This window comes from Bos mutus, chromosome 1 (assembly GCF_027580195.1).
Source record: "Bos mutus isolate GX-2022 chromosome 1, NWIPB_WYAK_1.1, whole genome shotgun sequence".
NCBI lineage: Eukaryota > Metazoa > Chordata > Mammalia > Artiodactyla > Bovidae > Bos > Bos mutus.
In genome coordinates, this window is record NC_091617.1 from 86,793,171 (window position 1) to 86,815,381 (window position 22,211).

The 22,211-nt window shown below is 37.7% G+C and overlaps 1 protein-coding gene across 1 annotated transcript in view; it reads right to left on the bottom strand.

Moving 5' to 3' along the window:
- MFN1 (mitofusin 1) overlaps positions 1–22,038 on the bottom strand; it is a 39,236-nt gene extending 17,198 nt beyond the window's left edge. The window contains exons 1-9 of the mRNA XM_005892499.3: positions 21,882–22,038; positions 19,002–19,117; positions 16,831–16,966; positions 15,130–15,292; positions 11,860–11,984; positions 9,493–9,601; positions 8,030–8,137; positions 5,063–5,216; positions 4,880–4,947 (exon numbers count right to left, since the gene is read on the bottom strand). Coding sequence (XP_005892561.1) covers positions 4,880–4,947; positions 5,063–5,216; positions 8,030–8,137; positions 9,493–9,601; positions 11,860–11,984; positions 15,130–15,292; positions 16,831–16,966; positions 19,002–19,113 — 975 coding nt within the window. The 5' untranslated portion in view covers positions 19,114–19,117; positions 21,882–22,038. The remainder of the gene's footprint in view (positions 1–4,879; positions 4,948–5,062; positions 5,217–8,029; positions 8,138–9,492; positions 9,602–11,859; positions 11,985–15,129; positions 15,293–16,830; positions 16,967–19,001; positions 19,118–21,881) is intronic.
- Between the last annotated feature and the right edge of the window lie 173 nt (positions 22,039–22,211).

The following is a 22,211-nucleotide window of genomic DNA, read 5'->3' on the forward strand; positions in this document are numbered from 1 at the left end:
GACTATACTATCTTCAAAAACAAATTAAAAAGGGTACTATTTTCAATGTTAAAAAAGATTTCCTATTAGATTACTAATTTTACTTGGATCACCTTTAATCTATTTCTAGTTCATCTATCTTGATCTTTCTCAAATTTGTAATTGATAACCTCATAAAGTTCTTAAGCCATGGAACCAGAATTCTACATTGAGAAAAATTAGTTGAATGATGCCACATAAAATTCATGAAAGAACTTCTACAGATTAAAGCCCGAACAAACTGAAAAATACTCTTTTAACAGTACACAACATAGTATTTTAAATTGTTTATAGAAAATATCTATAGCTATTTCTAAGATAATCCCATTATTGTCATGGGACAATATAGAGTGTGGATACAGGTCAGAATGATACGTTATCTCATGTTTTACTTTCAAGTTAATTGCAGCTCTTAACTTACTAACAGTTGTACAAATCAGTGATTCATGACGAGTATTTTTTACACAGAGAATAATACATCAAAATGCGTCACATATGATCATGGATGTTTCTTTTGTAAAATTGTTTCAATTTCAGTATGTGTGCATACTGCTTGTTATTTAAAACATTTATTGTGATTCATCACTTAAATCTTTGCAAAATTATTAAATTAAAATTGGCCTTTCACTTTTAATTCATAGAAAGTCTAATTCTATACTGACATTAACATCTGAAAACAACTTCAAGCATCTATAGAGAAATGTTAGCTGGTCTTCGAACAATCAAGGAACACTCATCTGGGTCACAACGTCAATACCCAAAATAGATGTTCTGCAGGACACCATGTTTATTTTTTACAATAAATTTTTAGAAGGATATACCTTCCAACTCTCTAATATTTCCATGAATTTTTTTCTTGAGCTTAATATAAAACTGGTACGAACTGTGATAATTACTTCCTAAAGTAATACTATCCTTTATCAAAATAAATAGCTTTCAAGTTTTAAAGGCAGTCAATACCCTAGCAGCACTGTTTCAATCAATGTCCTATTTATAATCTATATTAAGCCTTCACATCTCTAAAATGATTATTTTGTTCAATTCACTTTACAGAAAGTGAAAGCACTCAGTCATGTCCGACTCTTTGTGACCCCATGGACTATATAGTCCATGGAATTCTCCAGGCCAGAATACTGGAGTGGGTAGAAAACAAAACAGATTCATTTCTTTAGCTCCAGGGTACATGAGGATAATTCATTTAGCTAACAGTTTGCTTAACTCAGAGCCCACTACTTTTTTCAGAGCATAGTCTCATTGTTGCTCATCATCAAGCTCATTTATAAGTTTCTCAATTATCATTAATCTTGAAAAGATTAGTGTTAGGAAGTTAAGAGTATTACTGTTTTGTACATGCCAGAGCAAAAGCCACCAAAACTAAATAATATCAACCATAATATCAACTGCTTAGTTTTTAATGACCAAAACAAAGCTTTGATTTTACTTTAAATAACTGTCTCATTAACTGCCAAATTAACCTTTACAAAACTATTATAAAAGAATAAGAATAGTTTTAAAAGAAAAAAACGTTAAAAGAAATTCTATGTTCCTCGATGAAGCAGATCTAGATATCAGCAATGAAGACCCCAAATTTGTAGATAACAGCACAGTATTAGAGCTAGACTAGACAAAAAGGAAAAATCTTTTACAAGTTATTCCTTGATCCAAAAATATACAGTAGTGAATATGTAGAAAGAAGAAAGCAGGCAATTGTTTTCTAATTAAAAAGTATGCCACATTGATGTTCCCACTGCTCAGAAAAATATCAAAAGTCAACTACAAAAGAAATACTCTATTCCAAACGAAGTATAGGAAATGCTGATTTAAATAAAGCTTTACCGAACCATTTCTCAGAGTCCTATATACACTAACATACTTATGAATCTCCATGGAAGTCACATATAGCCTGCAGTAGTACCAGACTTATTTCATCAGGAACTCTGCTTTCATAAGGTGAAGTTTAAAATACCACACCAGACAATTTAAATTCCATCTTGTCAGAATATGCTAGAAGCTGCTTGAAAACTTATTAAAGATTAGAAGCAAAACAATAATCACACTTCAGTTAAGATCTTCTGATTTTCTACTAACATCTAAAGAAAATAGCTTACAACTAGTCATACATAGTTACAAATTTATAAATATTAATATTTATGTTTAATTAAAACATAAAACAAATTTGTCAAGTCCCCTTGATAAAAGACCCCAAATACCTAAAAACATGCTATTTACCACTCCAAACGTGTTACTTGGAAATATTTTAAACTGACAGAAGAAGTGCAAGAAAGAACACCAAGATACCATATACCTTTCAGCTTCTTCTAAATCAAATGAATCTCAAGAGGTCTATGGTAAAGATCAGATTGTTTGATAAAATGATGAACTTGGTACAGTTTTTCTTTTCACAAAAACCGTAAGACTACACACACACAAACAGAAGTCAATTCTGAAAACAGAAAATGGGCATTTAAGGCCACATGTTGTCATCACAATGTAAAAAAAGAGAAATCAAGAAAAGTCATATGGGAAGAATCAAAATACCTGAATGTTAATAACTCCTGTATTGAGTAGGAAATGCCAAAAACTATAATTAAAAATTAATCAACAATGAAATCTGGATACTGAAAGCCATGGAAGACATCCAAAGCTACACTCACAGACAAATTCATTCCCTTTTATAATGAAGGCAGAAAAAAACTTTCTGTAAACATTAGCTGAACTGAATGACTAACAACCAAAAAATGCTATTTATAAGCTGATAAATTATTCAATTAATCTTTAGAGGATACAGCAAAGCAATAAAATCATTGACAAATCTCAATTAATATTAAAATATATATATTTCTTATATACTTTATTTAACGATGTATCTATATATAGGTATATAGACAGATATAGGAAAGGAATACAAAAAAATTTTAAATAAACAATTATATACTAAATTATAAACTCTCAGCAATGTATCAATTAATAAGAAATCATAAATTATCAAAATTAATTTTAAAGGTAACAAATTTGAGCTTTGGCAAAAAGTTGAAAAGAGCTGTCAATGTAATTACCAAAAAAAGGTTTGGCCATCAAGATAAAATTGTTTGCGCATATGACTATTTCCTTAGGTAAATTCAAATCATTTTTAACTAATTCTCATTTTATGTCTATCAGAGCTTTAAACAAAAATTTCAGACTCTAAAGCCTAACATTCTCTACAACTTCATGGAAAAGCTCTTGCTCATAGTTTTTTCCAAACATAATTTTTAGATTCTCAAAAGAACTTTTAAAATAAAAAAGTGAAATACCAAGTTTCTTCTAAAAATATCAGAAACAGTTCCCAACTCTTCCTGATTATTGCAATCACTTGGAGAGCTTTAAACATTTAAGAGATTCCTAGGTCCATCCCTAGCCCTACTGGATTAAGTCTCTGGATTAAGTCTCTGGGATAGGTCAGGAGCCTGTAGGTCTCTAAAGTACCTCATGTGTTTCTCATCACCAGCCAGGTTTGGTAACCAGTGCTCTACAGCACATCTTTTATTCTTCTTCCCACCTCTTCAAGGAGATATTCTGGGAAAGCAAAAGCTGTACCAGGAACCGATATGAAAGAGGTATGAGTGTATAACTGAACAGTACATGATTTGGTAGGAGAAATCAATGATAAACACATACACACAAAGAAAGAAAAGCTCAATAAATAAGAAAAGATGAGCAAAACAACAAAAGATACTCTCCCCAATATTCTTCCCATGGATGAAATGACTGTTCCTGATAAGAGTGGGTAGAGGACTGAATCTCTTGTGCAAAAAAAGGGAAAGAATATAAAAATGATCTTTAAGTAACTGGGATATCATGTATCCTACAGCTTAACTTGACAGAACACCTGTTGATATTCCAGGGACCTCCGAAGAATCAGAAACACCTTACCAAGGGTACAGAGAGTAGGCTGTCTTAAACATTTTGTGTTTGTCTACCTAATGGTCTGTCTTCTTCTCACCAAATTAAAAGTAGGGGATAGTGAGCAAATGATTAATTTAAAAAATTCTGCCAAGTACATTCAATATTTATGTCCTTAGTATTATAATAGTTACTACTTATAAGGAAGAATTACAGATGGAAGTTTTTTCAGTTCTGAGTATTTGTGTTCATCTGGGGGTGAGGAGATATGTAATCTAATAAATACAACTAGATAGAGCTAAATGAGAGCTGAGAAGATTAACAGCTAAAGTATTTTTCAGCCAATCTAGGATGTTTTAAGGTCTCTGAATAAAACACCTATCCCAAAATGTAACAGGATCTTCTGGCACACACATTAGTTATTCCTGCACCTCAGTAGCTTAGATTCCCCTAAAGTATAGGACCTGTATCTTAATTATTTTTGCATCCGTTTGTTTTGTTCAGCACATCTGGCATAAAACATGGAGAATTAACAGGTGGCAATACAGTTGAGAAATGTTATTAACTTTTGTCAAATGGCATTAACTATGTTCTATCAAAAGAAAAAAGATCTTCATTTTGCTCTATTACCCATTCCAACAGCAATTACATTTTTTTAATCTTGTCCCTAACTACTGAATATAGAGTATTATATTCATCACACAATACAATATTAGAAAATAATGTCTCATTTAGATACAAATACATTAAAAAAAAAGAATAAGAAATTACAATCTTTAATTCTCTGTTCTTACAGATCATCCATTTTGCAGGGACCTTCTTTCTTCAAACTTTCTTTGCTTCACTTGTTCTGTCAGAAACTACACTAAATAACACCAAAGGTTATTAACAAAGACAGGTAATGAAAACAGAAGATTATGCTCACTTTCCAACCAATGCTACAGTTTTATATCAGTCAATACATTCACAAAATTCCTACCTCAAAGATTTGTTCAAAATTCTGAAACTCTTGTAATCTTGCCTGAAATCCTTCTGCAAGTGCCCCACCTGTAATATTTAGATGAAGAGTTTAAAACCTAGTATATAAGAAGATAAGATATTTGCATGCTACTTTTATAATCTATATTCATATTTCAACAGGAAATCTATAATGAATACATACCACCTTCTGGCATCCCCTGTGCTTTGTGCTTTCTAGCACTAAGAACTTCCTTTGCAGAAACAAAAAAGATACGATTGCGTGCTTCTAAAGGATCCACAACTCTGAGCTCCTCCACCAAAAAATGCAGGCATCTTTCCATGTGCTGTCTGCGTACCTAGCAAAAAAAAAAAAAGGGGTATTAAAAGAATTCTAATAACTAAACAAATATGAGTTACAGGCCTATACTAAATTCCATTTATAGTGATATTAAGGATGGCATCACCAACACAATGGACATGGTTTTGGGTGGACTCCAGGAGTTGGTGATGGACAGGGAGGCCTGGCATGCTGTGGTTCATGGGGTCACAAAGAGTCGGACGCGACTGACCGACTGAACTGAACTGAACTGAACTGATTACTATACTATGTAGAAGGCAATGGCACCCCACTCCAGTACTTTTGCCTAGAAAATCCCATGGACGGAGGAGCCTGGTGGGCTGCAGTCCATGGGGTCTCTAGAGTCGGACACGACTGAGCGACTTCACTTTCACTTTTCACTTTCATGCATTGGAGAAGGAAATGGCAACCCACTCCAGTGTTCTTGCCTGGAGAATCCCAGGGACGGGAAGCCTGGTGGGCTGCCGTCTATGGGGTCGCACAGAGTCGGACACGATTGAAGCGACGCAGCAGCAGCAGCAGCAGCTGCCTTATACTTTTTTTATACCTTTATTTTTTTCAACTACTTTTTAAAAAGCTGGAGTATAGCTGCTTTACAACGTTTTGTTAGTTTTGCCTTATAATTAACAAATCCAAAAATTCTAATAAATGAAGTCTGATACTTGCTGATAGGAAATCTTCCTCTTAACTTAATGATTCTTCCTTGAACATTTAATTTAAAATTCTGATGGACCATCAAATACTACACAACCATTAAGAAATATATTGTAGACAAATACTAGTACTTAATAGCACAGGGAAATGTTTTTAATTCTGTATTAAGGATATATGATGTGTATACACATTTATGTAATTAATACATGGCATACAGGCAACACTCACTAAAATGGGTGGCAATTTAATTTCTTCCTTAGGATTTTATTTTCTAAATTTTCTACAATGAAGCTATTAATACCTTTAAAATTAGAAAGTAAGTGCTGCAATAAATTTGCTATAATGAAGTTAGTTTTATTTTGAAATCAGAGCATAAACGGTATATTTTTCTTCCAAAAAACACTGGGAATTAAAATTGGGGAGAATACATTAGCTATGGATTAGAGCTGTGACATTAAGTTTAAGATTAGCACTTGGGTATCTAAATTAGGAATAAGGATTAGAAGTTAGGGTTTAGTACCAGCCTTTAACATTATGGCTATGATAAGAGATCTCCATGTTAAGACTTAATAAAATTAAACTAAAGAGGAATGGAGAAGAACAATCTGTGGGTGCTATCTTCTGATTCTCTGATGATTAAATGAGAGCTTGATTTGAAAGAGTATGATTACAAAACGAGTTAATAACAGGATATAAGGTTTCACATTAAGCAAAATTTCAATTTGGGGGGGGGGTCAGGGGAAGAATGAAAGCAAACAATCTAACATGTGAATAGTGATGGGACAGGATAAATTTTATTTTTTTAATGTATTTTCTGAAGTCTTTTTGTTTGTTTGTTTTTGATCAGGCCATGTGGCTTGTGGGATCTTAGTTCCCTAACCAAGGATTGAACCCATGTCCCCTGCAATGGAAGCATGAAGTCCTAACCACTAGAATGCCAAAGAATTCTCCATAAGTTTTCTTAAAAAAATAATAAATACATACTACTATTAAAATCAGAAATATCATCAAGCAAATTAAATATTACTTGTACACTAAATGCCAGATTCTTCATCCTTTCTAAAGTTTCTAAAACCACCAGCATGACTAAAATGAAAAACAAAAGCAAAAAATACCAAGTACTGGCAATGACAGAAATCATGCGGCACTCTCAATGTGGTGATGGAAATATAAACTTAAATGAGCGCTTCAAAAAGCTCTTGGGCTGCATTTATTAAAATAGCATATTCTTTACCTATAATCCAGGAATTCTACTGCTCAATCTATACCCATGGATTACTGATTCCTGCGTTACTGACACTGTGAGTTGGATAAACCTGGTTTGGGGGCAAGAGCTATTCTGTGTTACAGGTTGTTTAACAGCATCGCAAGCCTCTCCCCACTAGATGCCAGTAGCACACAACCCCTCACCGTGAGAACCACCAGTATATATCCAAGAGAAATATACACCAGTGTGCAACAAAAAGACATGCACAAGAATATGCCCAGCAGCATTATTCATAATAGCTAAAAGAAGGAAATTTACCTAAATACCCATCACTACCAGAATGAAGAGATCAACTGTTATTCATAGGATGAAAGACTATACCACAATGAGAATGTACTTCATCTATGCACAACAGAATGGATATATGTCACAAATTTAATGTTGAACAAAGGAAACCTGACACAGAAGTAGATACTACGTGGTTCCATTACACAAAGTTGACCAACCCGAAAAATTAATTTAGGCTATCAGAGACGCAAGTGGTTATCCTTCGGTTGGAGGGTAAAGGCTAGAAATGGGGGATACTGGGGTGCTGGAATGTTCTGCTTCTTGACCTGGACCCTTACAAAGGTATTAAATTTGTAAAATTCACTGAGCTGGACACCAATGATTTGTACACTCTTCTGTTGTTATACTTAAACAGAGAATTAAAAAGGATGTTTCAAGATCTAAAATGTATTTGACAGTACTGTCATAATACAACTTTATTTCAAAGTAGCTTAATACTCTGTCCTTAGCACATATCCACTTCAGATTTTGTACAATTATACTCTTTTCTCAAGTAAGAGAATAGCTGCTTATGATGTTCTACTCTACGATGTGTATTGTTTTCTCAATTACCAATGTACATTACTATATTTCAAAACTTAAGGGAAAAAAATGTAACTTACATCTTCCATATATTCTGGCTCTGATGCAGAGGCATCCCAACGATTATTCAGGATAAAAATATTAGGCTTGGAAAGTCGCTCATTTACTTTGTGAAAAAACTGTTTTTCCTGAAAAACATCCAATACCCAACAGTATGTTCACTTTTAAAGCAACTTTATTTCTAAATTTATACGTGAAACCTTATTTGAATCTAAAAGTTTGAACCATTTAACAACAGTGAGAACACCCAGAACACCCACTGAAATAAAAGATCCCAAAGCACTCTGAACATTAAACTTCCAGAGATGACAAAATTAAAATATAAGAAAGCAAAAGTTAAGGTTTTCCTGCTTCTCTCATGAGTCTTTATTGAAATTCAATTGAACAAATATTTATCTGTTCCTACTACATGCAGGACATAAGATATTGCTAGATATGATAGTATTTTTAAAAATCTACCTCAAATATTCTTGAAGATTTACACTAAGTAAATTAATGTAAGACACACGTATCATAATAAACAATAAAAGGTATGCACCATAAATGCTATAAACATCCAACTGAAATTAAGAAATGATCTATAAAGGAGGAAGTGGTGATAAAGATGGGCTTGATGGTACTGATAACAGCTTTTTGAAGGATGGAAAAATTGAGAGGGGAAAGAATTGTGAGCCAAGAATAACATAAACAAAGGTACCAAAGTCAAGATGTATATCAAAGTTTGTTTATCTGACACCTAAATAATGGAGTTACTCTAAACCAGACTTTAAACATTTACCTATTTTTAACACCATCAGGTTGTAAACAGTTCTCAGTGCTGTCAGAACAACATGGTTTAGGATATAGATCGGGCCACATAAACACTAATAACACAGTGACAAAACAGGACTTGTTGGTAACACCTAGGTTTTAATGGTGTTTAGCCATTTATATGCTTTTGAGGAATAATGTTTAAAAATTATACTACAGCTTTGGATATTAGATATCAAAACTCTGGAAAGATTATTTATGTCTGGTTCTAGATATCCTGGATAAATAATCTTCTGCGTTTAACAGCAGCTTAGAGTGTACACAGGTAAGCAGAAATCTAGGGCATACACAGGTAAACCTTTGTGAGAAAGCTGACAAAACTCAAAATATGAAAAGCTTTGCCTGCCAGACAGGGAGGTGAGGTGGGAGTGTTATATCTTATGTAAAATACTTAAGTCAACAGCCTAACAATTCTGGTGTCTGTTCCTTTAGAAACTTGCAAATAACTACAGTGAATGTCAACAACATACCTTAGACTCAAATACTCACTATAAGCTAGAACCATCAATCCAAAATCAGTCCTTCTAGTCCCAGAGAAACACAAACCCCTTCATTCACCCCTGATATCACAGCTTCCTTCTAATACATGATTTGGATTTCCCTTACTTTTCATAATCAGAAGGGATATTACTTCATATTCTATCACTCAAACAAAACAATGATAAGATCCTACCGTGTTCATTAGAGTTGATTCGGAATTTGCAACCAAAACGAAGACATCAGCATCTAAGCAAAACTTATCAATCCAGCTATCCAGCTCTGTAGTGACATCTGTGCCCGGACTAATGGGAATAAAATAAGAATTATATTATATATATATATATATATATGTATATATATATGTACATATATATTTTTTTTTGCCATGTTACACAGCATGTAGAATATGAAATCCCCAGTTCCCTAATCAGGGATTGAACTCACATCCCCTGCACAGAAGCACAGATTCTTAACCACTGAACCTCCAAGATAGATAATTTTTTTAACTTTTAAGAATTAGCTGAAGTTTAAAGGATAGGATTTCTACCAGTTATCAGTCTGAGGCCTAGGAGATTTAAATTACTTTCTCACCTATAAGAGAGCAGTTGTGGAAAGTTGAGAATCGTGCACTATATATTTCTCTTCTGCTGACAACTCCCAGAACCTATCCAACTGACAACTAAACAAATGTTAAAAATGTTTACTTATTAAAGAGAGAAAACCTCATGATTTTTGACAAGTAACATGATAAATATTTAAAACCTTTATGCTTTAATATACGATATTTGTTGTTCTCTTTCTGACTTACTCTACTCTGTGTGTCAGACTCTCTAGGTCCATCCGCATCTCCACAAATGACCCTATTTCCTTTTTATGGCGAGTAATACTTCACTATATATATATATATATATATATATATATATATATACACCACTTCTTGTTTATCCATTAACCTGTCACTAGATATTTAGGTTGTGTCCTTGTCCTGACTACCTTAAGTGGTGCTGCAATGAACACTGGGGTATATGTGTCCTTTTAAATTATGGTTTTCTCAGGGAGATTAAGACTGATATATATATATGTGTGTGTACACATATATATACACACACACACACTACCACGTGTTAAAACAGATAGCTAGTGGGAACCCACTATGAAGCACAGCAAGTCCTGTTTGGTGGTCTGTGATGACCCAGATGGGTGGGAGGGCATGGTGGGGTGGAGGGAGGTCTGGGAGGCCCGAGGGAGGGGACATATGCTTACACATAGTTGATCTACTTCACTGTACAGCAGAAACTAACACAGCATTATAAAGCAATTATATTCTAATAAAAAAAAAAACTTTATGCTTTGGGAGGCTGAAAATAAGCACTAGGGAAAAAAAATGAGGCTAATACACAATTCATACTGTAAAAAGTATAGTCCAACTGTATATACATTGGCTTGATGTATCCTGTGACCAGCTGGCAAGATAAACAGATTGGGGTCATGGATGCAGTCTGGCCATGAAGTAAAAGAAAAATTAAAACTATTATATTTAAACTAAATGTTTTTAGGCGATTTCTCTGGCAGTTCAATGGTTAGGGGGTGCAAGTTCAATCCCTGGTTGAGGCACTAAGATGCCATATGCCACATGGTATGGCCAAAAATTAATTATTTTAAAAATTCAAAACATAAAAAAATAAACCCAATGTTTTTATTTCCCAAGTACCTTTTCTCTCAAGGGAAGGCCCTCATCAAATAAAAAACAAAAATTTCCATAAAACACTGAAATTTTAACTTAAAAGAGCATACCACAATTTTAAAAAAATCATTTAACTACTTTTTTTTCGTTAAGGACTCTGCTAAAGGGACATGCATTACCATTTTATTAAGCACCAATGTAATAGGATGATTTTTAAAGAACATATTAAATGCAGGTTAGTCAGAAGAGTTAGGAATAAATTACAAAAGCATTTGATTAATTCTTGAACAAAGAAAAGCTGTATGAACTGTCCAGCAGTTATTTTGGGAAACTAGGTCTCAAGAATGACTACTGATTAAAAACAGTAACTGGTTAGAGTTATCTATCAAAGCTATCTGGGCTCCCATGGATGTAGGTTTGATCCCTGGGTCAAGAAAATCCCCCAAAGAAGGAAATGGCAACTCACTACAGCATTTTTGCCTGGGATATCCCATGGACAGAGGAGCCTGGTAGGCTACAGTCCATGGAGTCAAGAGTCAGACACGACTCAGCGACTAAACCACAACAATCAACATATCTAGAATCAGACAGTCTCTAAGACCCAGCCCACTATCCAAACCACAAAGTCAATCTAGCGAAAAAAGTGGTCGGTTCTTGAAATTTCCTGTACTAGAATCAGACTGATAAATCAGCACTTTCATGTAACCATTAAGAAACAAAACAAAAAATAATACCTTAAATATTCTGTTAAAATCTAGCAAAGCAGAAAAAAGCAGCAATTGAACATTTAAAATTTTTATGTACTGCATTCTACACACAAGCAGCATTTCTATTAAATAAAACTTTTACAAGAAAACATTTCATATGTAATTTTACCTGTCTACTAAAACCAGGTCATCTCTCAAGAGGGCACATTTTGCCTTTGGCCAAAACACATGCACAAGACACCCAGCTTTCAAGTCTTTGTCCATATGAAGGGCGTGGGCCAGCTGATTAACTGTCTACAGAGGGAAGGGAAGAAAAAACAAGACTACTTGTAACAAAATTCAAGAAAAATGTTAAATATTAGGACTTGCTAAGCTTATTTTTGCAAAACATGTAGAAAAAGCAGTACTTTATATAATTTGAAATAAAACCATCTGGGGAAATCTTGAAAAACCTGAGGTTTAAAATTACCAAGTACGAAAAAAATAACAGCCATGAAAACAGTTGACTCATACCATCGTGCCAAACAATGTGGGCTGGAAACATTCTAAATGCCCCAACAAATGGCATCCTATGCAACACTGAACTTGATTACACTATATGTATGGAAAAAAATCTACAATATATTAAGGGAAAAACAGCAAATCACAAAATAGCATATACCATTTTTAAAAAAAAATACAGAGAAACACCAATTTAACTCTATACCAAAGTATTTCCACTGATTTTGGAAGTGTGTGAGTTGTGAAGTTTCTTTTCTTATTTTCTAATTGTATTTCCTGACTCTTCTAAAGTGAATTTATTGCTTACTAATGCAGGGGCGGGTAAAGGAATGTCACTAGGCAGTATTCACACAAGCATGCTTTAAAGTTAATGACTATGCCCATTCGCTGGGCTGGATGAGGCACAAACTGGAATCAAGATTGCCAGGAGAAATATCAGTAACCTCAGATATGCAGATGACACCACCCTTACGGCAGAAAGTGAAGAACAACTAAAGAGCCTTGTGATGAAAGTGAAAGAGGAGAGTGAAAACGTTGGCTTAAAACTCAACATTCAGAAAACTAAGATCAGGCATCTGGTCCCATCACTTCATAGCAAATAGATGAGGAAACAGTGGAAACAATGACAGACTTTATTTATGGAAAAGGAAAGGAAAGTGAAGTCACTCAGTCATGTCCGATTCTTTGCGACCCCATGGACTATAGCCCTACCAGGCTCCTCCGTCCATGGGATTTTCCAGGCAAGAATACTGGAGTGGGTTGCCATTTCCTTCCCTGGGAGATCTTCCTGACCAAGGGATTGACCTGGGTCTCTGGCACTGTAGGCACATGCTTTACCGTCTGAGACACCAGGGAAGTCCACCAGGGAAGTTATTTTGGGGGGCTCCAAAATCACTGCAGATGGTGATTGCAGCCACGAAATTAAAAGACATTTGCTCCCTGGAAGAAAAGCTATCACCAACCTAGACAGCATATTAAAAAGCAGAGACATTACTTTGCCAACAAAGGTCTGTGGTCAAAGCTATGGTTTTTCCAGTGGTCATGTATGGATGTCAAGAGTTGGACTGTAAAGAAAGCTGAGCGCAGAAGAATTGATGCTTTTGAACTGTGGTGCTGGAGAAGACTTTTGAGAGTCCCTTGTACTGCAAGGAGATCCAAGCAGTCCATCCTAAAGGAAATTAGTCCTGAATATTCTTTGGAAGGACTGATGCTGAAGCTGAAACTCCAATACTTTGGCCACCTGATGGGAAGAACAGACTCATATGAAAGACCCTGATGCTGGGAAAGATTGAAGGCAGGAGGAGAAGGGGACAACAGAGAATGAGATGGTTGAATGGCATCACCGACTCAATGGACATGAGTCTGAGTAAACTCTGGAGTTGGAGATGGACAGGGAAGCCTGGTGTGCTGCAGTCCAGGGGGTCACAAAGAGTCGGAGACGACTGAGCAATTGAACTGAACTGACTGATAGCCTCTCTTTCCGTTTAAGCTCTCTAAAATATTTCTACTCCTCAAGATGACTTCTGATATACATTTGTTTATTATCTTTCATATACGTGTTAAACATACAATTAAGTTCAAAGGGCTTAAGACAAAATTAATAATCAAGGAAAGGGCATCAGCACACATACCTCTATGATTCTTTTGCAATTTAAATGAAACTTTAAAAGGGAAACATCTATTATCAAATGGCCACAGTAGTCCTAATCAGGGTTGAAGTGAATTTCCACAGTGACAATGATAGGTAGTGGTTTTTTGCTTGCTTTTATAAACTTTCTGATAGAATTACAATCTTGTGACTACTCTGTATGGCTTAAAAGTTTTTAATATTTTTATAAATATCATCTCATTTATTGTTCATAAATAAATACTGAAGGGTATTAGACCGATTGAGTTACCTGCTGTGATCAAACAGCAAATTCACAGGAGGATGACCAGACCTATGAATTCACCTACAGTTTAGTCAAAACTAAAATGGCATGGATCTTCACATACTGAACTTCTGTATTTGTGGGAAAGCTCTTATGACTGAAGTGAATATAATGAGAAGCAGTGCCTTTTCCACTTGCTTTCATACCAAAGCAAACACCTTGCATCGTAATTGTTTTTCCTTTTTGTTTGGCTGAGAAAACCTAGTGCCACTGAATTCCTCAAGAAATTTATACAAGGTAGGGAACTACCGGGGAAGGCGATGGCACCGCACTCCAGTACTCTTGCCTGGAAAATCCCAGGGACGGAGGAGCCTGGTAGGCTGCAGTCCATGGGGTCGTTGAGGGTCGGACACAACTGAGCGACTTCGCTTTCACTTTTAACTTTCATGCATTGGAGAAGGAAATGGCAACCCACTCCAGTGTTCTTGCCTGGAGAATCCCAGGGACGGCGGAGCCTGGTGGGCTGCTGTCTATGGAGTTGCACAGAGTCGGACACGACTGAAGCGACTTAGCAGCCGCAGCAGCAGGGAACTACCACTGGCCTTTATCTGTCTAAATAGCATTTAGACATGAATTAGCTTACCAAATATTCTGAAGGCAAAAACAGTTTCTAAAGGCACAGATGCGGGTCAAAAACAGATTCCAGAGCCGAATTTTTTAAACAAAGTTTTGTTTAGAAAGACAAGATTTGTGATTAAACAGCGATGACACACTTCAGTAATTTTCTTTTCACTGGGAACAGTACTTTAAAATTTTTATAAACTTTTAATTCTAATTTATCTTCATTTTAAGCTAAGGACAGGTTTTATTCCTCCAAGAATTTAACTCTAAAGCAAAAGTATTTTAGAAAATCCAAAATATTACTGATGGTTTTAAAAGCTATGAAGAGAAATACTAATGGTTCTTCCATCTCTAGCAATGCAGACATCTTGTAAAGAGCTTTCCAAAAGAACAAGTTAAGGACATTATTTCAGGTGCATTATGCTATTAAAGGTCAAACGGTATACCTTCACACTCCTTTTTTCATCTGACCCTTCTGTCATGAGATAGGCTTTATCTCCATCGGTTCCTTCAACACTCAGGAAGCAATTGGTTGTATGGCCAATCCCACTAGGGAGGACTTTATCCCACAACATGGCATTGATAACAGAGCTCTTCCCACTGCTTGTCCTGAAGAATGAATACACAAAATCAAGACAAAACATAATGATAAAAATTTCGTTCTTTCACTGGGTCAAAGGCCAACTTTTTTAGAATGCAATTTTGTACAAAAATTTCACCAGATTCCATTTTTTATGAAAAAGTTGACAACTTGATTTACATAACTATTAGCAAGGTACATTTCAGAAAAATAAAATGGAGGAAAACAAATCCTACCCTTCCCATAAAGAGATCCTCCCTGACCCTTTTTATTTTTCTTGCTTTTTGATTCCCATCACAAGGTGTCGTCTAAGGTCCTGTCTTCTTAAATCTGGGCTGGACCTTCTTCACATGCAAAACCCATTCCTATTTCTTCTTCTCAAGTAGGACAACTGAGTCATCACTTCCCCAACAAGCCTCTTCCCTCTTACTCTGACTCCTGCTGCTGCTAAGTCACTTCAGTCGTGTCCGACTCTGTGCGACCCCAGAGACGGCAGCCCACCAGGCTCCCCCATCCCTGGGATTCTTCAGGCAAGAACACTGGAGTGGGTTGCCATTTCCTTCTCCAATGTATGAAAGTGAAAAGTGAAAGTGAAGTCGCTCAGTCGAGTCCGACTCTTAGAGACCCCGTGGACTGCAGCCTACCAGGCTCCTCCGTCCATGGGATTTTCCAGGCAAGAGTACTGGAGTGGGGTGCCACTGCCTTCTCCTTACTTCATACTAGACTCTGCATAAGGTCAAGCGGGTAAACCAAATAATATAAAACAAAAGACAAACAGAAACAGAGCTTGAAGAAAAGTTTTCAAGGACATAAACAAGGTGGTTTAGTAGAGAATAACTGAAAAGGAATACCTTAGATAGCTTGGTCTGGAAAGGTTTCTATAGTAACATTTAGAATGAGACTTAAAGAATGCAAAGGAGTCAGACACTGAACAAGACACAGAGAATTCTATGCATAGGCTACCACCAAGCGCTAAAGCCCTCTACGAGGTTAGCTTAATGAGTAAATAAATGCCTCTACTGATACACAACACATGATATCTGAACAACCCAGTATGGGCCTTGTCATTTGTCTTTGCATCTCTAGTGCCCAACAGAGTGATTGGTACATAGACAGTTAACAAATGGTCCCTAAATTAATGTATGAGCTGTGGCAGAAATCACTCTTTTCACTCCAGAATTTCTTTAAGGAATGGCATGTCTTATTCTTCCTCTGGGAATCATGGAGCTGAAAATCTTTTTGGAAGACACAACCTGATAATCAATAGAAACTTAAAAGAGTAAGTCACAAATGATACTTATCTGTTTTTCTATTCTTATAATTGGCTAAGAAGCCAATTCTTAAAGATGAGCACCCTTAAAAAAGAAATGACTTCTTTTATAACATAAAGCTTTTTTTATACCAGGAACTAAAATGAACAAATTATTTTACATGCTAATAGCTTTAACATTTAATATGAGCAGAAACTGCTGTAAAAAGAAGGAATACCCTTGCTGAAACATCAGAAACAAAGCTGCAGATACGATCAAGCTGAAAACTCTCCTTGAGAAGAACAGTAAAGAGTTACCTGCCAAAAAAGGCCACTTTCATGTGTCTCCGAGACAGCACCTCACCAATGACGGAAAGCTTGTTTTTATACCTCTGTATTTCTATCAGATCATCCTCCGTAGCTACTCGGTCAAGCTCTGGATTCTTATACGTTGCTGTAAAATTAAAATGGTATTAGACAAAATAATATAGATGAATATTAAGGTAATTATAGGGCTTCCCTTGTAGCTCAGTCAGTAAAGAATCTGCCTTCAATGTAGGAGACCTGGGTTTGATTCCTGGGTTGGAAAGATCCCTGGAGAAGGAAATGGCAACCCACTCCAATAATTATAAAACAGAATACTTAAGATGTACATACATTTTGGTTTTGTTCTATATTAACATGACATTTGAAAATAAAAATAGCATGGTATTTGAATATTTGGTAAAAGGTGAATGCCTTGTTGTAACGGGTCATTAAGAATACTGCTCAGAATTACAAAATTATTAAAAATTACAGGGGTCCAGTCAAAAGAGTATTTATTTTTTAAATGTTTATTTGGTTGTGCCATGTCTTAGTTGCAGCATGTAGGATATAATTCCCTGACCAGGATTTGAACCCAGGTCCCCTGCATTGGGACAGTCTTAGCCACTGGACTACCAGGGAAGACCCAAAAGGGTATTTATTATTCATCAATACAAAGTACCCACCTAAGACCAAAACGCATTTCTGAATAGAGTAACTAGAACCTGCTGCTGCTACTGCTGCTAAGTCGCTTCAGTCGTGTCCGACTCTGTTCGACCCCATAGACAGCAGCCCAACAGGTTCCACCGTCCCTGGGATTCTCCAGGCAAGAACACTGGAGTGGGTTGCCATTTCCTTCTCCAATGCATTAAAGTGAAAAGTGAAAGTACAGTCGCTCAGTCGAGTCCGACTCTTGGCGACCCCATGGACTGCAGCCTACCAGGCTCCTCCGTCCATGGGATTTTCCAGGCAAGAGTACTGGAGTGGGGTGCCACTGCCTTCTCCGAACTAGAACCTAATATCCACCAATTATAATTTCATTCTGACAGGAGCTTCAAATCTTGAACTGAGAAGAGGGATTCACATGTTAAGAGTGAGGTTTGAATAGGTAATGGTTGTTGTTCAGTCACTAAGCTCTGTCTGACTCTTTGTGACGCCATGGACCACAGCATGCCAGGATTCCCTGTCCTTCACTATCTCCCAGTTTGCTCAAATTCATGTCCATTGAGTCGGTGATGCTATTGTGACGCCATGGACCACAGCATGCCAGGATTCCCTGTCCTTCACTATCTCCCAGTTTGCTCAAATTCATGTCCATTGAGTCGGTGATGCTATCTAACCATCTCATCCTCTGCCACCCTCTTCTCCTTTTGCCTTCAATCTTTCCCAGCATCAGGTGGCCAAAGTATTGAAGCTTTAGCCAACTCCACTGAGCTGGCTCTTTGCATCAGGTGGCCAAAGTATTAAGAGTTTCAGCTTCAGCATCAGTCCTTCCAATGACTATTCAGGGTTGATTTCCTTTAGGGCTGACTGGTTTGATCTCCTTGCTCTCCAAGGGACTCTCAAGAGTCTTTTCCAGCATCACAGTTCAAAAGCATCAATTCTTTGGTGCTCAGGCTTTATGGTCCAACTTTCACATTCGTACTTGACTACTGGAAAACCATAGCTTTGACTATACGGACCTTTGTTGGCGAAGTGATGTCTCTGCTTTTAATACAATGTCTAGGTTTGTCACGGCTTTTCTGTCTCATTTTTCACTAAAATAGATTTGAGATGTTGACTTAACTTTTGAGTTGACAGGGAGATAAGTATAATGGCTAAATGTGGGCCACTTGACTTTTTAGTCCAGGCATTTACAAGTTGTGTGATCTTTGGTAAGCTGCTTACCTTTTCTGTGCCTTAGGTCCTTTATCTTTAAAATGAGTGTGATTACAATGTGCCTCAGTGTTGATTTGAGTATTAAATGAGCTATTATTAAGTGCTTAGAACAGGACCTCACACATACACTTCTTTCTTAGTTGCTATTAATATAATTCAATCTTCCTCCTTTGGTCAGCAGAAATGGGTTTTGTTATGGTATCTCATATAGTACAATGCTCTGTATGTGTTCTGTATCCAAGGTTGAAAGAATAAAGGATCTTTATATATTTCTAAAGTAATTATTTTAAAAACTTAGAGAAATTAACCTTCAACAAAATGTGATCCTTCAGTAACAAACTCCAGTAACTGGTCGAAGATTGCTGTAATTGTCTTCTTAGCCAGCACGAAGTGCTTCAGTGGAGAAGCAGTTTCTGCCATTATGCTGAAAATAAAAAGTTAGAAAAGTACAAATTAAAGACACGTGAGTTAATGACACTTTTCAGCAACACTGACTCCCCAATGAAACAAACTTCCAAAATATTTATTTGGCTCTGCTGGGTCTCAGTTATAGTTTGTGGGCTCTTCAGCTGCAGCATTCAAGCTCTTAATGGTGGCATGTGGGATCTAGTTCCCTGACCAGGGATCAAACTCGGGCCCCCTGCACTGGGAGTGTGGAGTCTTAGCCATTGTACCACCAGGGAAGTCCCCCTAAATATTCTTACGTAGCTGTTTTTGGGAGAGAAGTGATTTACTCAGACAATTAAAGACTACTTTTGGGCAATATTCCACTAAAATATGTGAAGTCTATTGCCCAAAATTTGACTGCAATTTCTACTTTAGTTCCCTTTGCTGATGATGAAAACTAGCCAAATTCTGAGTGCATGTGACTCTATTTTTTCCCCCCAAACTTTAAACTTTGTATTTTGTACTGGGGTATAGTCAATTAACAACGCTGTGGTAGTTTCAGGTGAACCTTGAAGGTACTCAGCTGTACATAGGTGTGCTAAGTCACTTCAGTTGTGTCCAACTCTTTGCAACGCCATGGTCTATAGCCTGCCAAACTACTCTGTCCATGGGATTCTCTAGGCAAGAATACTGAAGTGGACTGCCATGCCCTCCTCCAGGGGATCTTTCCGACCCAGGAATTGAACCGGTGTCTCCTGCATTGGCAAGTGGGTTCTTTACCACTAGCACCACCCGGGAAGCCATACATATACATGTACCATTCTTCCCCAAACCCTCCTCCCATCTAGGCTAGCATATAACATGAAGGTTCCATGTGCTATATAGAAAGTCCTTATTGATTATCCATTTTATATATAGCAGTGTGTACAAGACCTTCTCAAAGTCCCTAACTATCCCTTCCCCTAGCACCATAAGTTCCTTTTCTAAGTCTATGAGTCTTTTTCTGTTTTGTAAGTTTATTTGTATCATTTCTTTTCAGATTCCACATACAAGGGATGTCATAGGATATTTCTCCTTCTCTGACTCATTTCATTCAGTATGACACTCTCTAGGTCCATCCATGCTGCTGCAAATGGTATTATTTCATTCTTTTTAATGGATGAGTAATATTCCATTGTAATATATGTACTGCATCTTTTTTATCCAGTCCTCTGTAGACAGACATTTAAGTTTCCTCCATGTCTTGGCTACTGTAAATAGTGTTGCAATGGACACTGGGGTGCATGTATCCTTTTGGATGTTCTTTTGCAGATCTATGCCCAGGAGTAGGATTGCTGGATCATATGGTAGCTCTATTTTTAGTTTTTTAAGGAACCTCTGTACTGTTCTGCATAGTGACTATTACATTCCCATAAGCAATATAGCTGAAACTCCAGTACTTTGGCCACCGCATGCGAAGAGTTGACTCATTGGAAAAGACTCTGATGCTGGGAGGGATTGGGGGCAGGAGGAGAAGGGGACAACAGAGGATGAGATGGCTGGATGGCATCACCGACTCGGTGGACTTGAGTTTGAGTGAACTCCGGGAGTTGGTGATGGACAGGGAGGCCTGGTATGCTGCAATTCATGGGGTCGCAAAGAGTCGGACACGACTAAGTGACTGAACTGACTGACTGACTGACTGAAGCAATACAGAAGGGTTCTTTTCTCTCCACACCCTCTCCAGCATTTGTTGTTTTTGGATTTTTTGATGACAGCCATTCTAACTGCTGTGAGGTGGTATCTCACTGTAGTTTTGATTTGCGTTTCTCTAATAACTACTGAAGCTGAACATCTTTTCATGTGCCTGTTGGTCATCTGTATGTCCTCTTTGGAGAAATGTCTATTCAGGTCTTCTGCCCATTTTTTTGAATGGGTTATTTGTTTTCATGATAGTAAGAGTGCATGTAACTCTTAACTACATCAGGGAGCAGGATGAGTGAGATGAAGCCAAGTTCACCAACAATAAGTTACTGTCTCTCAATCTGGACCTCTAGGTGGTAGATAGGTAGAGTGAGTAAATAGAACTTCAACATCATATTAACGTTTGACGCAATACTAACGTTGAGAAATTAGTTTTCGTCTCAACAAATGAGGCAAGCTTTAAAAAGAGCAATACTAACGTTTAGAAAGTAGGAGTTCTCATCGCAGCATATAAGGAGACAAGCCTTATAGAGAGCATCAACGTTTCCAGCCAAAGTAACAAGAACTTCAAGGAATTTAAGAAAAATAATTTTTTGTGGTAGCTTCTCATAAAAAGCACCCAACAAAACCTATCACACACCTGTCTAATCCTTGTGTGCATGTGTGTAAAATGGAGCAGAGCAGCCATAAAGAAGGCTGAGACTTCCAAGGGGTCAGAAAATGACTGACCGAAGGGCTGCGTGAGAAAGCACGGTGAGAATAACCACCCGGTTCAGCCGGTTGTGAACGCCTGCCTTGGAGAAAGGCCTTTCCCGTCCTCCACACCAGGCGCGGGAGCCCCGCCTGCGGGGCTCGGGGCCAGACCCCACCCCCGTCCCGCGAGCCTTTGCCGGGGCCCGGCCGCCCGACTCCCTGGGCTCTGACCTCGCGGGCTCTGCGGGCCCGACCCGGGAGCCGGCCCCACTCGCAACGCCCCCAGCTCGCTCCTTTGCCGCAGACCCGCGGCGGCGCCTCTTCAAAGAGCGCCCCGCGCACGACTCCCCGTCCCCTATCCCCGGCAGGACGAAGGTCACCCGAACAAAGTGAACCGATCCGCGGCCGAGACAGCGGGCACTCACCCAGTCCGGGCTCCGACTTGTCACCCAGTAACCGCACCTCAGCCACAGCCCTCAAGCAACCTCATTCTCCCAAAAGACGCTGGGAAACTAAGAGGGGGCGGGAGGAGAGGCACGAGGGCGGTTACTTCCGGTCTCTTGCCCTCCCGGATTTTGTTTAGCTCCATGACCGGAAGTGCGTATTCGCCGAACGTCATATTTCTTAAGGGCAGAGGGCAAAGAGTTTTTGTTAGCAGAGAATGCTGCTGCAAGAATGCTTTTCAGTTCCCCTAACTTCTGCTTCGCCTCCGTCTGCCTTCAAAATTTCCAAAGCCCTGCCCAGCCTCGGCGTAG